Raw genomic sequence first — 21,045 nt, 5'->3', positions numbered from 1 at the left:
TTCATTAGACTTATACTTAAAACAAAAATTCAACAACACCAGATTACACTCTAATAAAATAAAAAATTAATTATTTTTATTTAAAAAAAAAAAAACAGAATTGAAGTGGCCACCCCTCCCCCACTTTGGGTGACCGGCCGCCACCCCTAGGCCATGGGGTGGCCACGCGGCCACTCCTATGGCCTGGGGTGGCTTTCGTAGGCCACCGTAGGCCACATGAGGAGTTCTTGTGCAGAGCCGCCCAAGCCCGTGGGGGGTGGCTCACCGGCTGGGGGTGGCTGGCCGCAACCTCATGGCCTATGGGGTGGCCATGGGGGTGGCTCACCGGCCACTCCCATGGCCTGGGGTGGCCGCGAGCCACCCCATAGGCCATGGGAGTGGCTGCGCGGCCACCCCCATGGTCTGGGCGTGGCGGCCAGCCACCCCAAATCCGGATCTAGGGTGGCTGGCCGCCACCCCTAGGCCTAGGGGTGGCCGCGCGACCACTCCCATGGCCTATTGGGGTGGCTCTAGGTGGCCGGAGGGGTGGCTGCCTTCAATTTTGTTTTTTAGTTTTTTAGTTTTTTTTTTAATTAATTTTTATTTATAATATGGTGTAGTTAGGTTTTTTTATAAAAATTTGAGTTTGATAAATTTAACTTAGGTGTCATCTTCTGATTGGTAACACAAAACTCACATTTTATGCAACCTCCCTATATAAGTTATTCTCCTCTCATTTACGAGTAAGAGTAATGCACTAATGCTATTTAGTATATTGCTATATAAGTTTATAACTACCATGCAATTGAGATGAGATGACAGGGCAAATTCGTTTTTTTATTTTTTATTATTATGAGTGTCTATATAATGGCTGATTTTTACTATCTCATCATCAAGTTTATTAAATAGCACTCTTCACTCTTATTTATTATACTTATATCACACCGGCTGACACGTTATGTTTTAAGTTACTTTTCATATTAGTCACTTAAAATAAAAAACTACCTAAAACATGTCATATCATCCAGTATAAAATTTACAAGGTCCAAAGAAACAATTTACAATCATTCCTACAATATATGGTGGCTTGCTCAATATTGTTCTCTCCCTTGTATTCTTCTGAAGGCAGCACTCGATGTTCCTTCCAAGAAATAACATGAGCAAACTATCGTCCAGGATTTTATGAGCTTGAAAAATCTAATTTCGACCTTTGAAAAGCTTTTTAAAGAGGAAACTTCTTGCCATCTCCTGAGGAAGTTTCGAGGACATATTTAAGTTCCCTCTCACGTTTAATATGTTTTGTCCTATCTCTTGCCTAATCAAATCAACAATTTTAGGGTCAACAGGTTTGCCAGACACATCAGTGACAAGGAAAGTATCTTTTGCTTTCCTGTCCCTTGTTGAGATCTCAGCTTGTCTGACGCACAGCCCATTTTCACGAAATATCCTGGTAATATCTGAAAGGAGGCCAACCCTGTCATCAGTGCACAGTTCTAGTTCCAGTCCCTGCACCAGAGCAAGCAATTCCTTAGAAAATTTGTAAAAGGATGCCTACTCTAAACTCATTATCTGAAGTACACGGTCTACCTCAGAGGTTCTCCTCTCAATGGCTGCTTCAAGGCATTCTATAACACGTTGTCGCTCAGCTTCTGAACTTACAGGATGCCCATCAACATGTCTAATGTAGTATTCCTACAAGCAGATATTTAAGTGTAAACTAAAGAAATTTGCAGAACCGGACTTGAGCAGCACATTTAAAGCCAGGATTCTATTTGAGAAATGCTATTCTTCACATCCATTTTACATCGGCTGACATGATATGTTTTAAGTAAACTTTCCTCGAGTGTTTGACATGAAAAACCGTTCAAAACATGTCATGTTAGCCAGTGTAAAATGAATGTAACAAATAGGTGTAGAGTCATTATCTTTCTAATTGTCAAACAATTTAAAAACTGAGCGATGAAATAATATCAAATCTCTCAAACCTTTTAGTGGTAACCAAATCTTTCAATCCTAAATGCGATCCTAAGTTTGTAATGGAATAAACTAAAATGTTATAGAAATAACTGGTGCCATTTCAGTTTCCAAGCTAGATGTAATGAAATTTCATTTGATTTTTAACTAATTTACTCAACTAGCTATTATCGAGTTCTGATCTTACCTGGTAAGCTTCCATCCTTCCAGTGATGACTGTCCCATGGAACACCACATATTGCATATCTGTTAGAGAACACAGGGTGTCAAATAAAAGCTTGGGGCGGTCTTTGGATCTGACAGTGACAATGGTATAGTCTCTATCATTGCAATCCAATACACAAGCGTGGATTCTTGAACAATGCTTGACACCTTCAACCCTTTCAAAATCCCTATCAGCAAACATCATCTGATGTAATCTCCTTTGTCTGTGCATTAACCCAGAGGAGGATATTGTCAATCTAGGAGTTCTCAAATTGTTGTTTCCTTTGAGGATATTGCAAAGCAGTTCCTTGATCATGGAGAGCCGTTTTGGATCTTCGATTGCTCGTCCCGACGACTCGTCAGTCACATAAATGACAGCTGCAGCTCTAGAATTGTGTGTCCAGATTTCACCACTTACCACATTGCATCTAAGGTCTGCTAGTACTGCAGATACTTCTGAAAACAATCCAGGCCTGTCAGTGCCACATAGTTCAATTGATGTATGCTCCTTAGAGGGCATTCCCCCAATTGACCCTCTCGATGACTTTAAGCAGCAGGCATCAGTTTCAAGAGTCTGCAAAATTTGATCAACAAATTCAAGGATGAAAAAGGAGAAAATAGAAGTCTGGTGAGAGTTCATATAAGTGGAAGTTAGGAGAAAATTGAACAATTCCATAGCATGATTCTTTAGTACTTCAACTTCAATGAGAATAAAATACTAATTCCAGCAATGGGAAAACCCACTAACATGAAGCAGAGTGCTGGCCCAGAAAAAAGGTTTTTCATAAGCTCAGCAGATGTTGACACCCATGGTGGAAGCAAAACAATGGTTCACATGAAAATAAAGGTAAAATCTTGAAATGGAAGAACTTAAAAAACTACAAACCAAATGAAAAGAGAAGGAAAGTGAAGAATACCATCGCTGGGATCACTTACCTTGTGTATATAATTGAGGATCCCTTCATCTCTAATTTTGTTCCCATCACAGTCAGTCACATTAAACACTGGAAATTGAGTTTGAGAATGAAAAATCAGAGAGAAAAATAAATCGATGCTTCATAGCTTCCTGCAGGAGAGAGAGACAGAGAGAGAGAAGAATAAATACAGTAAGCATACCATCCATGAACCATCCTCCATCAGAGGAGATGTATGCTTTTGTTATGATGAGGTTCAAGTCTGCAAGCACTTGGACAACTTCAAGGAGTAATCCGTGCCCATTAGCACAAACAACCTAAGAAAAAATCAAACTTAATCAGAAACATTATATTATGCATTCAACGGTTCAGTTTGCTAAGTAGACAATGGGGAACAGAAGAGCTTACCTCTATAATGGTGGCATGTTCACAAGATTCATTGTCAATCACAACTCTGCAACCACAAAAGTAATGTCAATTGTCCCATAAAAGCTTTAAAGCTCAAAACTTTTGACGGCAAAAGGAGTCCAAAATTCAAATTGAAGCTGCAGGCTTAATCCAATACCACCAAAGCCTCAATTAGCACACACCCAACACAAACATAATATGAAAAATGAAATGAAGCAAGTTCAGAGGTGCTTATAAGAAGTAGTAACTGTAGGTATCCTTAACAGTAACAACTTCCACAAAGCCAAAAATGAGTTTCATTTCATTTCCAATGGTTAAGTACATGACCCACAACTCCAAAAATCTAGAAGAGCAAAACACAAGAAGAATCATAAACCATTTTCCGTTTTGTGTGAAACAAAAGAGCCAGAAACTTCGTTTACATATAAAGCCTGCATAAGCAAGAGAAAGAGAGAGTTCCATACCTTGTGGGGTTCATTCTCTTAATAAACTTTGCATACACATCATCCATTGATGAAATTCTCAAAACCTCTGCAAAACCCAGGCTGAAAAACTAAGCAAGAACCACAGTTGAGAGAGAGACAGAGAGAGAGAGCAGAAGCAGAGTGAAGGGGGTGGCCATTCAAATATAAGGACCCGAAAGCTAATGTACAGAGCAGCAGTGCCGACGTGTGAAGTTGTTATTGGTTAGAGTAACAGTTAAGATGTTGTCGGGAACAGTTAAAGCTGCCAACTTGGATTGTTAATTCTCGGGTGAGATAGCCAAAAGGATCTTATTGGGGTCCGTACCGTGCGCGGGATTTTGAAATCACGTGATTGGCATTCCTGTATGTCACGTGCCATGTACGACCAGGTTGGAAATTGGTGCCTCCTCACAGAAAAATTTGTACTTTTTCTTTTTCTTTTTTGTTTTTAAATATTTGATGCTACCATTTCAACGATTTAGTTGAAGCAAGAGACGTGATTAGAAAAAAAAAAAAAAAAACAAAAACAAGAAAAGGATGAAGCAAATTGAGATATTTCTTTGGGTCCCATTAGTCGAGCAATTAGGTGTTAAACTATGATAATTGAGCGTTTTTTTTTTTTATTGATAATTTATGTTGGATATTAGCAAGACTATGATTTAGTAAACAATACACATAAAATTTACGCTTCGATAGTGTTACTACGTCCACAAAAGTGAGCGTTTAATTTTTCAGTGTATTAACCTCTAAGAGAATTACAACTTATATATATAATTTCTCATTAAAATCATATTTAAATCTCAATATGATATATATGTTCCACTCGCTCGACCCACTTAATTAGCTTTATATATATAAAAATGAGTGTTACTTCTTCGTTGATAATATGAGCCACTATTTTTAATAATTTATAGTATGCGCACAATTTTCAAAGAAAGATGGTTGGCTGAGTATGATGACGGATTATTTAATATCATAAATTTCTTAATTACAAACAATAATGAGATTATCAAATTGTAAGGAATGGATAAGGGTATCGATCGAATGGGATATTTTGTGGTACAAAGAGGAAGAAAGGAAGAACAAGGTACAAGGATATCGATCGAATGGGATATTTAGATTTTGTTTTTTTTTTTTTCCTACAATCAATGATATGTTAACATGATCATGTTGACTGTTCAACTCTTTTTTCCATGAATAAAACTGTCATAATAACTTGAGTGATCATGTTTACCAAAAAAAAATAAAGAACGAAAAAAATAGAGCGATCATAAAGCCATAAACGTGGCAAATGCAAGTCCAAAGGCAAAGGTACTGGATATTGGTTTGCATTTGTGTGAAACTTTCTACACCACTAATATCTCTTTATTAGGTTAGGGGATTTCTTTTCTCATAAGAAATATTTAGGGTAGGTGTTTTTAAGTACGACATCAAAGAATAAAAGATAAAATAACAGATAAAAAATGAAGGAAAAAAAGGACTAGGTAGCACAATAATATTTGTAAATCTACCATTAAATCTGTAACCTAATATCTCTTTATTAGGTTAGGGGATTTCTTTTTTCATACGAAATAATTAGGATAGGTGTCTTTAAGTAAGACATCAAAGAAGAAAAGATAAAATAACAGATTAAAAATGAAGGAAAAAAGGGACTTGGTAGCACAGTATATTTTTTGTAAATCTACCATTAAATCTGTAAAATATACTTACATGTGAGTTTTACAGATTCAATGGTGAATTTGTCATTTCATATACGGGAGATGGATAAGAGATAAACGAAAAATAGAAAACAAACATTTCTCATTTAGAGAGCTCTCATTACCTGGGGACAAAAAGAAGAAGAGAAGAGTGAGAAAAGTCACAACTCAGTGACGTATTGCTTCATCCTCCAAGATGAAGCTTTTAAGGCTAGGTTGGTTGTACGTATTATAGCCTGAGCCTCAAGATTACTCATTTTTAGGTTATAAATGACTAATTAAAAGGCACACCGCCATGTCTAGGTGCAACTACATTGCCATAACTTATATATATATATATATATATATATATATATATATATATATATATATATATATATATATAGGTTCTGTTTTGTAATGGTGCTGCAAAAAACTTACTAGCTGTGTCATGAAGCTATGATGTCAACATAGTTATAGCAGAATCCAAGCAAAACGACGTGGTCATAGTTCTTTCACTTGTTCAAAAGTAAAGGGTACTCCAGCATTGTTTAATGCAGTACGTTTGAGGAACATGTCATGAACTGTCAAGTTTTAGTTGGGTTTGATCATCAACATCGTTGATCCACCTCACATCCAGCTGTGTATATATATGTGTGTGTAACGAAATTTCGCAGCTAACTTAAGTGGCTGGATGAATTTTTTATTCAACAAAAATAAATACAAAGAAAAAAAAAAAAATCTCATATAAATCTAATCCATATCCCTAGCTGCTTGTTGAGCTTCAATTCATCGGACAAGTGTTTAAGCAGCTGAGCAAGTCAAGCCTTACTTGTTTGGCCAGACACTTGCCAAACTCTTTTACAATCACTTGACATGACATGTGAGAGAATGTAAATGAAAGGTGTTATTTTGTTTTTTTAGTAATTTACGTGATTTCAATCACATGTGTCGGCATATAGGGTGTTACTGCCACTAGTCAATCACAAAAAAACAGGCCAACTTGTGTTCACCCTTCATTGTTGCTAATTAAAGAAGCAATCGCTTGTACATCTATATGTGATTAGTTTGTAATTAAATTTTAGTTAATTTACACATTACCCATCTACTTTTGGTTACCTCGTTAGGCCTCGTTAATGATCTAGCTAGCATTCTAGCTGCTTTCTTCTCATCAACAGCACATTCTAATAGCTATTGCTTTCAGAATTCACAGCATGAGTACAAACACACTATTCTTATTGGCTAGTACAATGAAGTACAACTAGAGGTTACGACTTACGTGAACCACATATACTTACAAGTAGGAGGAATTTCTTATGCCCCACTACCTAAAAAAAAACAAAAAAAAAAGAGTTATTGTAAACTACACAATTTTTATATGTTGCCTTTTAATTAGGGGTGAAAAGACGGGCGATTCTTATCGCTAACCAATTTTGAAGGCAGTTAGTAAAAATTGCTAACCGCCTCTCTCTCTCTCTCTCTCTCTCTCTCTATATATATATATATATATATGAAACAATGTTATTTTGTGTTTAAAATTTTAAATATATAAATAAAAATGTATAAAAATATAGAAACGATGTTGTGTATAGTATGATATTATCGTATTATTACAAAAACAACATCGTTTTGTTTTGTTTTTTTTATTTAAAAAGAAAAATTTAAGTTTAAAATTTGTTTTTTAGTGAATTTTACTAATCGTCTAGGCGGTTACGGTTAACGGTTTTAGGCAATAACCACTAATTGTAACTACCTTTTTACCCCTAATTTCAACTGATCGCAATCATTTAAAATTTCATGTCCAAATTTCGGAATATTAGACATGAAATGAAAGACGAGGATGCAGGGCCCGAGGTGTCTGGTCAAGTGGGCTGAACACCCTAAACCTCACCAATGTAGTGATAACATGGCTAAATCATGCTCATGATCCAGCCCAATATCCCTTGCTCATTGCTGATCTAGCACAAGGCCCATTTCAGGCTTCTCGGGCCGGGTGAAGAATACATACGGGTCCTTTTCATACGCGTTCCACGTATCCACTTTCCACTTTCCCTCCCCTCCAAAACTTCAAAAACTGCATTAAACAACACTGGAGGGAAACACAACTGCACAGGCCCGCACGCAAACCCAAAACCCAAACCCTCCCAAATTCCCAATGCCCAGACGACGCCTCAGACTAACCTGCTCCTCCGACGATGAAGACGAAAACCCTAACCCGAATTCGGATCCATCTGAACCCGTTGCAATATCCGACGACGACGAAAACGGCGACTTCATCGACGTCTCGGACAACTTCATACCGTCATCTCCTCCTCCGGCGCCGGCATCTGAACCCGTAGCAATCTCCGACAACGAAGAAAACGGAGAATTCATCAACGCCTCCGACAACTTCACCACGCCCTCTCCTCCTAATCCTCCGGCGCCGGCGTCCGACCGCTCGGCACAGCCAGATCCGGTTAACTCCACGGGCCAAGGATCAGACTCGCGCTCGGGTTGTCCGGTTGGGGATTCTCTTCTAAGGCTCGGGCTGAGCTTGAAGACGGAGTGGCTGGACGCGTGTTTGAACGCGCTCCAGAGCTCGGTTCCGGGCTTCGCGAGCCTCGACGTTGCGGCTAAGGCCAAGCTATGCTTCGAGCGGTTCTTGATTTCGGATATGAATCTCTGGGGAAACGGTGTGCTTCCTCCAAACGTGGACTCCATGCACTTGGTCGACCTGCCCGGGCCGTACGTGTTGCAGGTCAGGTCCGAATCTCGCTTTGAATCTATTTAATTGAATTGGTTTTGCGAATGCTTCATAAAATTGCTGCATTTTGCTTCGAAATCATGGACTTATCTATTTAATTCTTCATTAGGTCAATAATTAGTAATTACGAAAACAATTATTGCTCTTGAACTAATCTAAATTGGTTTTGGAATCCAAAGGTTGACGAGATAGTTAATATCACTTGCCCTCTGAGGGGAAGGTATGAGAAAGCGCCTCCAGGAGTCAAAAGGTGCCTCAATTTATCGATGACAGACGGTGTTCAACGTGTGTTTGGCATGGAGTACAGGCCGATTCAAGCTCTTGAAGTTTTGGCTCCAGCTGGATTGAAGGTACAAGAAAACTGTATATGGTTTTTATATCTGCTATCTTGTCACAGGTACTCTTTACGTTCACGGATTGATAGACTTTGATGGGTTATCTGTTGCGCGTAATGCTCTTGCACATGCATTCTCCCAATTGTTTATTCTCATAGGATAACCATCTAGTATTCACATTTACAATTGTGAAGTAGGTAAGTTAAATTATCACTTATCCCAAAAACTTAAACTCTGAGCTTAAGCTGTAGGAAATGATGAATTTAATTATTCATTTAATATTCTAACAATCCCCTTATGTGTGAGTCCAAATTCCCCCTTAATAAGGGAAATCTAACACGTGCGATATTTAATTAAAATAAGTGATGAATGATGGAGAGTTGTCAAACTGGCTGCCTCAAAGCATAACAAAATATGACGCTGATTTATGTGCCTAGAATTGTGTCTGTCACGCGTATATGTTGGTGGTTTGGCACAAAAACAAAGACTACAAAAAAGACATCTTTTGATAAGTTGGCCTGAGATTGTGACTGGCTTTTGATGTGGCCCTATGCCTTTGTGTCATTAAACTAGAAAATAATGCAAATGATTTAAGAAAATTGTTGCCGTGAGGGATTAAGCTCGTATTGATATTAGTCAAATTTTGTGCAAGAGGCCAGCTGTCCATCTATATGTGGTTCATTATATGAATTTGCTCTTGTTGCTTGAACATTTTCACATGCCAAGTAAAATGAATGAGAAATATCTAGTATATCTTTCCTGCTTGTTAAGATTATTCATGTTCTGACCTAGACAGATCATGTTTTTGACTTGTAGGTTGCCATCTGTAATGTACATATACGACATGGACTTCTAATGCTGGTCCCTGAAGCTTTTGAAGTTCTAGGAGGATTGGTTGAGGAGTTGGAGGCAGCACGCCAGCGACTTGTTGATGAAATAAATAAGCCACCAAGGGGGAAAAGGTCACTTAAAACCCAGCTATTTACACCTTTAACAGTTGCTATGTTGACTATCTGACATTGTTTTCACTATTCTTATCCAGAACGAGGACAGGAGTTATTCCTCCTTTAGCAACTAGAGCAACTCTTGCTGCATGGCCATCAAATGGTGCTAATACTGCTGGGCACAACAATAGTTCCACGTTGCAAGATGCAACCGCCTCTCAACTAAATAACCATGGTACATCATCAGTTCAAGTTTCACCAATACAGATTAAGACCTTGTATATAATAGCACTTATTCAAATTTGTGTGGTACTATATTTCTTCTAGATGTGGCAACTAGGGGATGTTGAGAGTAAATACTAAATAGTAAATAGCAGCTCATGCAAATTTTATTTTTTTGGACTTTCATAGTACTATCTATACAATGGTGTATAAATGTGAGAGCTTGTAGGACAATCAAGCTGTTCCCATTTCTCTCTCTTTCCTTTTTTTTTTTTTTTTTTTTTTTCCACTCATCAAAAAAAAAAAAAAAAATCCCTTTCCATGCCAAGCTACTTTGGAAGATGCCCTGAGCTTGAGAATCGTGAATTTGAAATTTGTATTTCTTTTACATAATTAGTTTTCCTTTTTACTGTTTTGGGGGGGAGGGGGGGTGTTTTAATGTATTGTCACATTAGACATCAAATCAGTAATCAATATATGCTGAAACTTCTAACCAAGCATAAGTCGATACGGCAGGAATTGGTACATGCCTGTATTGCCTTGTTAATGTTTTTGCCTGAATTTGTGTTCTGTAGGTGCTACTTGGGTTCCATCTGGCAGTAATACCAGCCAAAGGACCACTTATCAAAATACCAGCCAAAGGACTACAGAAGAATCTAGGGCTCCTACTGTAGAGAATGCAGCTCCTAGCACATCATCTTCTGTTATTATGGGTTTTGAGGAAATGCATATAGATACTGTTCCCTTTAGCGGGGAAAATACCGTGACTAACCGATCCTATAATATTGTTTCGGAGGTTGAGGATATACAAATGGTTGATGAGGTGGACCACCCTGTCATACTATCTGGAGACCGGGAAATCCCATTCACATACTTGGCTAGTTTGTCAGCCAAGATGGCAGCTATGAAGGAAAAATCACATTCTGTTCGGGGAAAAATTAAGGTATTTATTCTGTTTGCTTTATCAATAAGATGATCTGAGTCTTTTGGTTTTGTTCCTTTCAATTGAACCTGCATGGAGCCTTTAAAACATATTGTAAATCAGATTAAGTTCTTCTCCACTTGACTCCTCATCAAAGCCTGGCCTTATTGATCTGCAGTTGGCTAACTAATAAGATAGTCCGTATGTTACGAATGAAAAACCTCTAATATCTTAAATAATTTCAGACATCAGACTTACATGCATGTCATTCCTTTATCCCATTTCCACCATAATTCACACTATTGATGCTCTATGAGATTATATATTTCATTTGCTCTTCTATTTTTCCATGCCCTAAAGGAACCAAGTGGTTTTCCATGACCAGATTTTTTATATACTCCCCTTGCAAATTGATTGTTGAACTTTCCTCTTTTGTCTATCCCAAATTGAGTGTCAATTTGTAAAAATGTTAAAGCATTTAAATTTTCACTTCCTCCCACTTCCCCCACCAAACAAATATAGGAACCTTCTCTGGGACATGAAGTTAACATCCTAAGCAACCTTCCTTTGTCTCTAATTACGTGTGGCAAATGTTGACCTCATATTTGGCATTGTTTTATGAGAGTTAATTATTTTTTTATTTGTCTTTTCACTAATTGAAAATTATTAGAAATGTTAGTACTTAGGCTCCCTCTAGCGCCACTAACATCTTAATTGTCAATATCTTAAGACACATGGTTCTCTACAATCATACAATCTTGATTATTATTTGTTCTTTTCTTTGTTTATTTATTTCTTCTTTTGGCTCTTATCTAGCTAAATTAAACCCAATGTGATCTATTGACCAACATTAACCAAAAAAACCTTCCACAACTCGCTCTTTTCGACTGAATATTACTTGTGTAAAGTATTCAATTTTAGATGGACCTCGCAATTTTTAAATCTAAGATATCCTTATACAATTTCACATTTGTTATTGTTGGAGTGACATGGAAAACTTACAATGTTAATCCAATGATTCATATATATAAATTTACCTGAGTCACATTGTGCTTAATGTTAGACTTATAGTTTTCACTTCTAATTTTATTGCATGGTATTTTCAAATTGGCCTATATTTATGTCCTGGTAGAAGTATTCACCTTCAATTACTCGATCCTATATTATTACCTTTTTCTGAAATGTGAACCCAAATTTTGTAGTGCTTTTTGACTGGCGTAAAGGGATTTCAATATAAGCAGCGGACAACATATGACCTCCGGGTATATGTTGATGATGGTAGCCTTATTTCTGAGATCCTCATTGATCATAATGTGAGTTAAACTTGGACCTTCATCTGTTCATGATATGAGCGTATAGGAGATTGGAGTTGTTGATAATTTGTTTATGTACTTCAGGTTGTACAGAAAGGAATAGGTCATTCTCCAGACGAGGTCACAGCTGCTCTTTCTTCTTTGGACAAGAAAAAAGTTGGTGACATGAAGGATACACTCAAACAGTTCCAGATTTTCTTAGCAAATTTTGAGGTAATATCTTTTATCTTTATTTATTTATTTATATTATTTATTATTTATTATTTATTATTTTTATAAAAAAAATTGTTTAGTAACGCTACTCATACTCATACTCTCACTCTCCTACTCTTATTCTCGTACACCCATAGGTGGCATTCACTCTCACCATTGGATTTATGATAGATTATTATTGGATTTGATCCAATGGTGAGAGCGGGAGCCACCTAAGGGTGTGTGAGAGTGGGAGTGAAATAATGAGAGTGTGTGTAGCATTACTCAAAATGAGCATTTATGTGCAGTTTTTTTCATAATAATTTTGTTTCAAAAGTTGTTAAAAGATTATAAGTAATCCATGCCCTTTTCATCGCTCAATTAACTAATTAGCTACCCAAAATGGAAAATGTTCATAAAATCATTTTGAACCATATTTCTTTATTGAAGTGCATAAACCTGCAAACGAAAAACCTGAAATTTACCTTCAAACGTGTTTTCATTTTCTAGAAATCCTAAGTTTTGATTACTCTGAGAGAGAGAACCTAAAACAACACCAACTTAAGGGCATTATTTAAGGGGGTTTAGAAATGATCTTTTCTCCTAAATATGCAGGTGAAATTCAATATGGACATAAATTACGGGTTAGTTTTCAAATTTCTTTAATATGATAGTTTTGAAATTTGCACATTATACCATACTGAACAACATAAGCAGAAAAAAAAAACCAAGGAATACAAATTCGAAAATAGTATAGTAATAAGCCACAATTCGGTGATCTTTATTTGCATATATGAGGACCCGAAACTGTATGCGCAGCCCTTTAGTGCAACCAAAATATCACACCAAGCCTTGGCCCAATCAAAATTTGAGAATCCATGCAACGAATACAACCCACGTAGTAATTTTTAAAACCCATTTGGCCGAAGATACATAGAAGCTAAACTTCATCATGATATTTCAATTCAAGATATTTACCAAAGCTAAAATTCATTAAGTTTTAAACCAAAATCAAGAAACCCGTATCTCTAAATTCTAGAATATACAAAAATTTGAAAAACCTATATATATTCTCAGTACATCATTTTCAATACAAAGACGTCACTGCATCACCTTCTTGAATTAGAGAATTCATGAAAAACCACCACTAACAATAATTTATAGATTTCAAATTTTTATGGTAAAGCAAGCACAACATTTTTATGTAGTTAAGAATGTCAAAATTAGCAACTGCATCACCTTCTTGACTTCCGGAGGAAACAAATGAGGTATAGTCAGTAACATGTAGCCAACATAGAAAAGCAAAGAGCAAAGGTTATTCTAATTTATACCCACATAAAAGGTTTTCATAAATTTATACCCAATGGCCCAGCAGAATTGTAAAGCCAACTCTGTCTACAAAAGAAAACAAACAGGGAAATAATCCATCAGAACAAAATAACAACAGAATCACGGCTCTAACACCGTACCGGCCACCGTGAGTACGAAATTTGTTAATGCCATTTGGTTGTACTTTTGGTTCCGAGCCGAAGAGAACGGCCCAAATCAGCGTTAAAAATCACCCCATTTCAATTGTGCAGCAAGCTAGAAAGAACGAACAGAGAATTGCAAAAACCAAAAGAGAGGGAGAGATAGAGAACATGCGTTAGAGAAAGAAAAGGAAAATAGAGAAGAAAGAATAAATGGAGGGAGAGAGAACGTCAGTTAGAAAGAGAAGGAAGAGACAGAGTAGAAGAAAAAACCTATGGATAATAATTACAAAGATTATAGTAATTTAGTTTGGGTGTACATTTGTTTCTTGAATGGACTCAGAGATAGAGGGGGAGAGATAAGAGTACTTGGGCTTGGGATTTGGATTAGAGTCGTCGCTTGTGGAGGAGAAAACGATTTCTTTATACAAAAAAACACAACGCCTTTCTTTCTGTTTCTGTTTATTTGTTTGTGAATCGAAGCAAGAGAAACAAAAGGACGGTTTTAAATAACTGCTAAAATTTTGTTTAAAACGTTTCACTTAAAAGGGTACGTTTGAATGATATGCCATCCTACTTAAAACTCCCCTATTATATATATATATTAGATTGTTTGACCTTGTATTCTCTCTCTCTTTGAGATTGACCGAAAGATCAATGGACGTGTTTTATGAATTAAACACTTCTCTGATAATGTCATGGTTCTTGAACTATGAGAATTAGTTTTTAAGATTAGTTGATCGATTAATCACTTCTTCATTTGGGAATGTTTGGTACCAGGGCACAATGCTTATAGAGATGAATGAGAACTCTTCGCTCCCAATTGCCATTGAGATGAACCAGGGCTGTCCCGAATCTGATGCATGGTTGCTCCTGAGAAGACTCAAGTCCATTATTCATTCCCAAACACCACATTATTCCCCCTTGGATCCCATTGATGTATCCCCATGATTGGCTATGCAGTTTACAACTGGGGGAAGAAATTAGGCTGTCAAATTTGACAAGGGTGGTGTTGATGCCGAGTCCATCTTTGGTGCAGGATGGCTCCTTGATTATGATTTTTAACGTTCAGGGATCAGAACTGTGTTTGGCAAGCAATTTGGACGGACAATAAAAGACGTTCATGATTCTCCTGATGTACAAGCTCTGGCATATGATGCATATGATCTCTGAGGTGAGAAATGCAAAGCCAATCAGCTATGGAGGAAAAAAAGACCAGGCCTGAGAATGCTGGGAAGAGCTGGAGACTTCTCCTGCATCTACTGAAGTGAATTGCACGAGGACGAGGTATTTGTTCCACAAATCTTCTAAAGCTGAGTTCTGAATAATTCCAAATTGCATCAACATTTTTATGCCATCACTTATGCAGGTGCATCAAAAGTAGCATTACTTTCCCTTGTGAAATAACGTAGCAAAATGTAGTTTTTTTTTTAATTTTTGCTGATGGACCCGGAAATGTGGACAATCGGCCTTGAAAAGTAAATAGAAATTCAATTTTTGCATCAGAACTTCTCCAATATGATTTCTTCATTGTCTTATGCCTGACAACTTATTCTTTAACACTCATAAAGAGCTTCTATTCTTGTATATTGACATTACACGGCCTAGAACTAGTTATGCACACGCTGGTTTTCTCTAGTGTCCTTGTGCTCGGGAAATTGAACCGTATCCGGGTATATGTATTTCTTTAAGCCAGTTAGTTCGAGGAGCTTCTTGCTAGGTGTATCTCTTTCTGAAGCTCCAGGTCTGGGGAGTAGCAAGCGGTTACTCCACTCCAATATCTCAGGGCAAAACGCCTTCCAGGAGAATGCCGCCCTGACCCAAGCTGGTTGCGTCAAGTATTTCTCTCCACGGCACGCACCATCCACAATTGCTTTGGCGCACTCTCTAACGGGCGCTATTGGCATTATACTTACTAAAACCTATTAGCAATAGCATTTGAGTTAACAATCTGGGGGAATAAAATGGATTAACACCATTATGCAGCATATGTACATGCAGAGAAGCTTACATCTCTCATATCTGGATCAAGTACCATGTCGACTTCTTTTGATAGGAATTTCCCTTGAGTCATTTCTGACTCAATTAAGCCTGGAGTCACAATTGTTAGTCCAATGTCTTTCCCAAATTCAACCCTCAGGGTCTCGTAGAAGCTTATCACTGCCGCTTTGCTTGCCTGAATTGAGTAAAGAATACTTATTAAAAAAAAAAAAAAAAACAATGGAGAATTGAGTAAAGGATGCTGATGCTGATGCGACTTCTTACATTGTAGAAGCCTAATCTTGGTGCGGGTAACCATGCAGCAGCGGAAGCGATTGGTATGATCTTCCCTTTGCTCTTTTTAAGATGTGGAAGTGCGAAATAGGTGGCATATACTGAACCCCAGAAGTTTATGTCCTATCAAAGACACAAGATAATTGAGAATGAGATTTTATAGTTCATACATTTTAACTCGGTCAGATGAGTTAACCTTGCAAACTACTATTCCATTCCGTCAGTTCAGGTGAGACCGGGGGCTCTTTAACTGATTTTAGCGAGTTTCAATTCATTATTTGATTGCAGCACTCAGCTAATTAATTACTCGTTAAGGTGTACTAATTATACAAAAATTTCATAACATATAAAAAGTTCATACTTCACACTGCCTTATATATTTTTCCTCCTAAATTAACTCTGTAGTATATAAGAAGAATGTAAGAAGAGATGGCCATGTCGATGAATTAATTACCATAGCCGGTGCCAAATTAGTAATATCGGTGATGCTCTCAAACATGCAGACCGGAGCTACTCCAGCATTGTTCACCAGATGATCTACCGCCAGCATGAAAACCCACAAAACATTCTTTTCAGCCCCACAATATACGAAGAAAAAAAAATAAAAATAATAATAATAAAGCAAGTGCAAGGATCGAAAAATAGAACTTTTTTTCATTTCTCTTACACTGCCCATAGTGCTCGACCGTTTCATCAACAAACCAGTTGCAGTCTTCAACCTTGGAGACATCTGCCCGAATCACGATAACTTCAGGGGAACCGAGCTGATAAGCCGTGCTGGCGACTTCCTGGAGACGGTTCTCTCTTCTGGCTACGAGGGCTAGGCGAGCTCCTCTTCTAGCGTACTCGTACACAAGATGCTTCAAAACCACAGTATATATACAATACAAGCATGTGAAAAGGAGGGGAAGAGAAGCATGCAAAAGAGAAAGTGAGGTTTTGAACAAACCTCGCCAATGCCTGAGGACGCCCCGGTAATAAGTATTACTTTTCCAGCCACATCTTCGCTGAATATGGATTTTATGGTGGAGAGGAGAAGCTTGAAGAGCAGATATATTGGTAGAAAGGAGACTAACATGATTAGGGCTATGGGAGGGACTATGATATTCATGATTTTGTGGATGAAATCCATGGCTTTTCTGCAGGGGAGAGCGAGAGAGAAAGTTGTATTAAATAGAAGTGAAAGCTTGGTTGTCTGCAACGTGAGCACGTAACTTGCAGATACAAGTATACAACACCTACAGCTTTCTAGAGAAGAACCAAGGGCTTCGAGCAATCTGCCAAAAAGGCTCTCTATGTGTCAGTGATTAGGACTGCATGGTGTTGCTCTGTTTCAACACTTGGCGCCCAGGAGAAGCTGGTTTTTGTAATGCCCACTCGAAATACAACACCGTCAACACGGTTAGAATTCTTATACGCCAAAGGGTTTTTGTTTGTGCCTGTGATTTCAAAATTGTAAAGGTGATTTTTAAAAATGTAGTCTAAGCGTTTATTTGACATTTTAAAATTACAGTCTAGCTTTTTTAAAAGATACTAAATTGCTTTGATACCATGAAAAATTTTAGAAGAAGTGATTCTCTTTTTCACATTATATCTTTTGCTTACAAAAAGTCTGTTATATAGACTTGAGAAGAGAGCACATCTCTTGGATCAATGCCCAAATCATGCATAATTAGCCTTTTTGACTTATATGAGGTTTACTACACCATAAATCCAGATTTTCTAGATTTGTTTCTTTAACCCTTTTTACCTGTAATTTGAAAACACACATTCTAAATGATACACTTTTTGCAATTTAATTTAGAACCGCACTTCCCCAACGTACTCACTTGGTAGCATTCCTATTGGTGTTTGTTTTTTTTTTTTTTCAATTCCTTCACACTCTTCTATTCTCTTTTCTTTGTAGACAGGAATCCTTTGACATGTAGAATAATCCTTTGATATGTAGAATCCCAAAATTATTACACGAGGAATCTATAACGTCCACAATAGACATGAATAAGGATTTGTATCTCCAATTCATTTAATTAAATGAATTATATTTTTTTTTAACTCTAACCCACTAATTTTTTATTGTTGGCTCCTACGTTAGGTGTCGAGTTCGAATCATGTTGAGATATGAGTATAAAATTATATAAATAGACTTAATCCAACCAATTTAGTTAAACATTTCAAACACGTCAATTGAAACTTCTTAATTTTTGAGTTAGTTCAATTTTTGTAGGCCACGTAAAAAATTGCCAACCATGACTATTATGCAGGGCATTCAAGAAATCGCTTTGGATTATTAAACATCTTGCAATGACATTTTTAACATAAGACTTCACATACCCTTCTTACGTAGCAAGGTACAGACATTACCCAAAACTTCCCATCTTCCATATATGATGCACCAAAAAAGAAGGAAATAGAACACACAAAACAGAACAAATTGATCACCACCAGTTTGAACCTCCTAGGAACACACAAGTTCCTCTTCGTTTTTAATCTGTCTTGATGTCAGGGGTGTGGATTGTAGATGGATAGAGAATGTTCTTGGCTCCCGTGAGATCCAATATCTTCTTGCTGAGCGTTTCCCTGTCTGAAGTCCCTGGCCTATTCATATACATCAACCTGTAACACCATTCGATCATCTCAGGGCAAAACACCTTCCAGAAATAGGTGGCCTTGAACCATGCTGGCTGTGTCAAGTATCTCTCCCCCCGGCAGGCACCGTTCACTATCGCCGCCGCACACCCTTGTGCTGTCCCAACCGGAATTGTGCTTACTTGAACCTGCTCATTATATATAAACATGCTAATTATATATATATGTCACACTGGCAAAAGGGGGAAGCTAGGGGAAGAACTTACATCTCTCAAATCTTGATCAACTACCATTTTGCCATCCTGCACTAAGAACTTGCCCTGGGTAATTTCAGACTCAATGAAGCCGGGTGTTACAATTGTTATTTTGATCTCAGGCCCAACCTCAATCCTCAATGTCTCGAAGAAGGTTACCATTGCTGCTTTGCTTGCCTGAGGTGACATAACATGCATAAGTATTCGTTTCCAGCACCCAAAAAAAAAAAGAAAAAAAGATGGTAAATACAAATTATACTTGCATTATAGAAGCTGGTTCTAGGTGCAGGCAACCATGAAGCAGAGGAAGCAAGGGCTACTATCTTGCCTCTGCTATTTCTGAGGTGTGGAACTGCAAAACGGGTGGTATATACTGAGCCCCAGAAGTTTATATCCTGCGATCGAGGACAATACATTAATATACATCAGACATTGCAACTCCAAATCTTGCCTGATCCTCTCCTCTCATTCTCACACCCATCCTTCAAAAGTGAGTGTGAATTACCATAATGGTTCTAAAGAGTGTAATATCTGTTGTATCTTCAAACATGCACACCGAATTGATCCCAGCATTACTCACGAGATGATCCACTGCCACCATCATATTGTTGTTACCACAATAAATAAATGAAAATCCCCATTTCAAGTGAAAAAGAGAAAGAGCATAAAATAAAATCTGAATTAACCATTTGCACTTACATCTCCCAAAGTGATCCATGGTTTCGCCAACAATTCGCTTGCAGTCCTCAACCTTGGATACATCTGCAGGAATCACAAGAACATCAGGGGAGCCGTACTCGCGCGCTCGATCAGCAACTTCCTCAAGTGATTTTTCCCTCCGGGCCGCCAGGGCTAAGAGAGCCCCTCTCTTTGCATATTCATAAGCCAAATGCTGCATGAACAATAACCAAACGTTAAAATCTTCCCAATTAATATTTTGATTCAACTATTATTTAGTTAATATTCTATCATTACTCTCCAAAATTTAATTCAAAACCAATCAACGTCTCTCATCAAGTACTAATAATTTTATTTATTTTTTTATTTTTTCTAATTAATAAAAGATTGAAGGGAGACGAATTGTAACGACCTAGGGAAAAGCGTTAGCCACATCTGCGCTATTACCCCAAAAAGACTAGTCAATTTGGAGTTTCCCTAGAATTCATTATAAAGCCCAGTTTCACCTAGTAACTAGGCAATGTAGGACTTAGCACCCATGACTATCTCTATAAATCATCCACTCTATGTGGGCTTCTTCTCATCTTCTCAATATGGGACCGGGGTGTTACACGAATTGTGGCTATTCTATGAGAAAGTCACAATTCTACGGGTAACTGCTTAGGAGGAACTTAGACGGCAAAAACTGGACTAACCCTCAAGACCCCAGCTGAGCCATAACTTAACCACCTTCCCCACCAACGCATCAATGAAACCAAAGTAATTTATACTAATTCGCCACGGATTCAAACCCTACTTACCTAACACATGAGAATTTCCTTAGGCATTGAAAAAAAATATATACTAATAATTTTAATTTTAAAATTAAATATATGAAAAAGAAGTGCAAAGAGTAGTATTTAGAATCACTTATTTGAATTATAAAATTTAACAAAGCCAGCAAAGTCCATGTTCCACTTATATATATATATATATATAGTTTTGGGTTGGGTGATTACCTCGCCTATGCCTGAGGAAGCACCGGTTATGATGACAACCTTTCCGGCCACATTTTCACTGAAAATGGAGCTTAAGATGGAGAGGAAGAACTTGTAAAACCAAAAGGGTGGTAAGAAAAGGCAGAGGGAGAAGAAGGTGAATGGAGGAGCTACTATGTTCAGCAACTTGTGAATTACTTCCATTTCTTCGCTTTTCTTCTTAATTTTTACTGTACGTGAAGATTCTGGAGAAGAAGAAGATCACACACACACACAAACAATCAATTCTAAAGATTTTTATAGGGTGCAAATGGGTAAAATGTTACAGAGGAAAAAGTGGTGGCACGTTGCAGGGCAACTATACGACACGTAGCTTAATCTTAATTGGTGCTGCTATCTTTATCTTTTTCTGGTTATTATATTATTATTTTGTCGGATATTACTTCCTTCCGCTTGCAAACGGTGGGTTTTGTGTTCATGTTAAGAGTCGTGAATAGAGTACGAAACATGTTTGTGG

General features: G+C 37.5%; 4 protein-coding genes across 5 annotated transcripts; 1 reads left to right on the top strand and 3 right to left on the bottom strand.

Annotated features, from left to right (window-relative positions):
• Positions 1-973: 973 nt before the first annotated feature.
• Positions 974-4,078, bottom strand: LOC132175359 (ACT domain-containing protein ACR6-like). Its single transcript, XM_059587286.1, has 7 exons — positions 3,944-4,078; positions 3,480-3,525; positions 3,274-3,388; positions 3,094-3,161; positions 2,141-2,731; positions 1,567-1,671; positions 974-1,485 (listed from the first exon to the last, which is right to left on the bottom strand). The coding sequence occupies exons 1-7, from the start codon at positions 3,988-3,990 to the stop codon at positions 1,177-1,179; spliced, it is 1,281 nt and encodes a 426-aa protein (XP_059443269.1). The 5' UTR covers positions 3,991-4,078; the 3' UTR covers positions 974-1,176.
• Positions 4,079-7,727: 3,649 nt separating this feature from the next.
• Positions 7,728-15,254, top strand: LOC132174937 (recQ-mediated genome instability protein 1). The gene is made up of 8 exons (XM_059586697.1): positions 7,728-8,356; positions 8,542-8,712; positions 9,514-9,659; positions 9,740-9,876; positions 10,439-10,806; positions 11,988-12,098; positions 12,183-12,311; positions 14,540-15,254. The coding sequence occupies exons 1-8, from the start codon at positions 7,775-7,777 to the stop codon at positions 14,708-14,710; spliced, it is 1,815 nt and encodes a 604-aa protein (XP_059442680.1). The 5' UTR covers positions 7,728-7,774; the 3' UTR covers positions 14,711-15,254.
• Positions 15,255-15,312: 58 nt separating this feature from the next.
• Positions 15,313-17,404, bottom strand: LOC132173325 (11-beta-hydroxysteroid dehydrogenase A-like). Its single transcript, XM_059584788.1, has 6 exons — positions 16,983-17,404; positions 16,701-16,893; positions 16,488-16,543; positions 16,025-16,156; positions 15,771-15,935; positions 15,313-15,681 (listed from the first exon to the last, which is right to left on the bottom strand). The coding sequence occupies exons 1-6, from the start codon at positions 17,163-17,165 to the stop codon at positions 15,370-15,372; spliced, it is 1,041 nt and encodes a 346-aa protein (XP_059440771.1). The 5' UTR covers positions 17,166-17,404; the 3' UTR covers positions 15,313-15,369.
• An 889-nt stretch (positions 17,405-18,293) lies between these two features.
• LOC132175375 (11-beta-hydroxysteroid dehydrogenase A-like) lies at positions 18,294-20,782 on the bottom strand. Of its 2 annotated transcripts, XM_059587313.1 has the most exons (6): positions 20,550-20,782; positions 19,573-19,765; positions 19,379-19,464; positions 19,137-19,268; positions 18,886-19,050; positions 18,294-18,807 (listed from the first exon to the last, which is right to left on the bottom strand). In XM_059587313.1, the coding sequence occupies exons 1-6, from the start codon at positions 20,730-20,732 to the stop codon at positions 18,517-18,519; spliced, it is 1,050 nt and encodes a 349-aa protein (XP_059443296.1). In that variant the 5' UTR covers positions 20,733-20,782; the 3' UTR covers positions 18,294-18,516. The 2 variants fall into 2 exon arrangements, with proteins under 2 accessions (XP_059443296.1, XP_059443295.1); XM_059587312.1 differs by having other exon boundaries at positions 19,379-19,765.
• Positions 20,783-21,045: the final 263 nt, after the last annotated feature.

Source organism: Corylus avellana, chromosome ca3, assembly GCF_901000735.1.
Source record: "Corylus avellana chromosome ca3, CavTom2PMs-1.0".
In the NCBI taxonomy this organism is placed as follows: domain Eukaryota; kingdom Viridiplantae; phylum Streptophyta; class Magnoliopsida; order Fagales; family Betulaceae; genus Corylus; species Corylus avellana.
This window is presented reverse-complemented; position numbering and strand designations above follow the sequence as displayed.

What these genes read in the sequence shown, in the direction of transcription:
- LOC132174937 (XM_059586697.1), top strand. Translation starts at nt 7,775, where the DNA reads ATGCCCAGACGACGCCTCAGACTAACCTGCTCCTCCGACGATGAAGAC. An exon ending in CCGGGCCGTACGTGTTGCAG is followed by an intron (nt 8,357 to 8,541) that starts GTCAGGTCCGAA and finishes TGGAATCCAAAG; the next exon opens with GTTGACGAGATAGTTAATAT. An exon ending in AGATCCTCATTGATCATAAT is followed by an intron (nt 12,099 to 12,182) that starts GTGAGTTAAACT and finishes TATGTACTTCAG; the next exon opens with GTTGTACAGAAAGGAATAGG.
- LOC132173325 (XM_059584788.1), bottom strand. Translation starts at nt 17,165, where the DNA reads ATGGATTTCATCCACAAAATCATGAATATCATAGTCCCTCCCATAGCC. An exon ending in CGTCCTCAGGCATTGGCGAG is followed by an intron (nt 16,894 to 16,982) that starts GTTTGTTCAAAA and finishes GTGGTTTTGAAG; the next exon opens with CATCTTGTGTACGAGTACGC. An exon ending in CTAATTTGGCACCGGCTATG is followed by an intron (nt 16,157 to 16,487) that starts GTAATTAATTCA and finishes TGTCTTTGATAG; the next exon opens with GACATAAACTTCTGGGGTTC.
- LOC132175359 (XM_059587286.1), bottom strand. Translation starts at nt 3,990, where the DNA reads ATGGATGATGTGTATGCAAAGTTTATTAAGAGAATGAACCCCACAAG. An exon ending in AAGAGAATGAACCCCACAAG is followed by an intron (nt 3,526 to 3,943) that starts GTATGGAACTCT and finishes TTGTGGTTGCAG; the next exon opens with AGTTGTGATTGACAATGAAT. An exon ending in TCCTCAATTATATACACAAG is followed by an intron (nt 2,732 to 3,093) that starts GTAAGTGATCCC and finishes CAAATTTTGCAG; the next exon opens with ACTCTTGAAACTGATGCCTG.
- LOC132175375 (XM_059587312.1), bottom strand. Translation starts at nt 20,732, where the DNA reads ATGGAAGTAATTCACAAGTTGCTGAACATAGTAGCTCCTCCATTCACC. An exon ending in CACTCTTTAGAACCATTATG is followed by an intron (nt 19,269 to 19,378) that starts GTAATTCACACT and finishes CCTCGATCGCAG; the next exon opens with GATATAAACTTCTGGGGCTC. An exon ending in CTAGAACCAGCTTCTATAAT is followed by an intron (nt 19,051 to 19,136) that starts GCAAGTATAATT and finishes ATGTCACCTCAG; the next exon opens with GCAAGCAAAGCAGCAATGGT.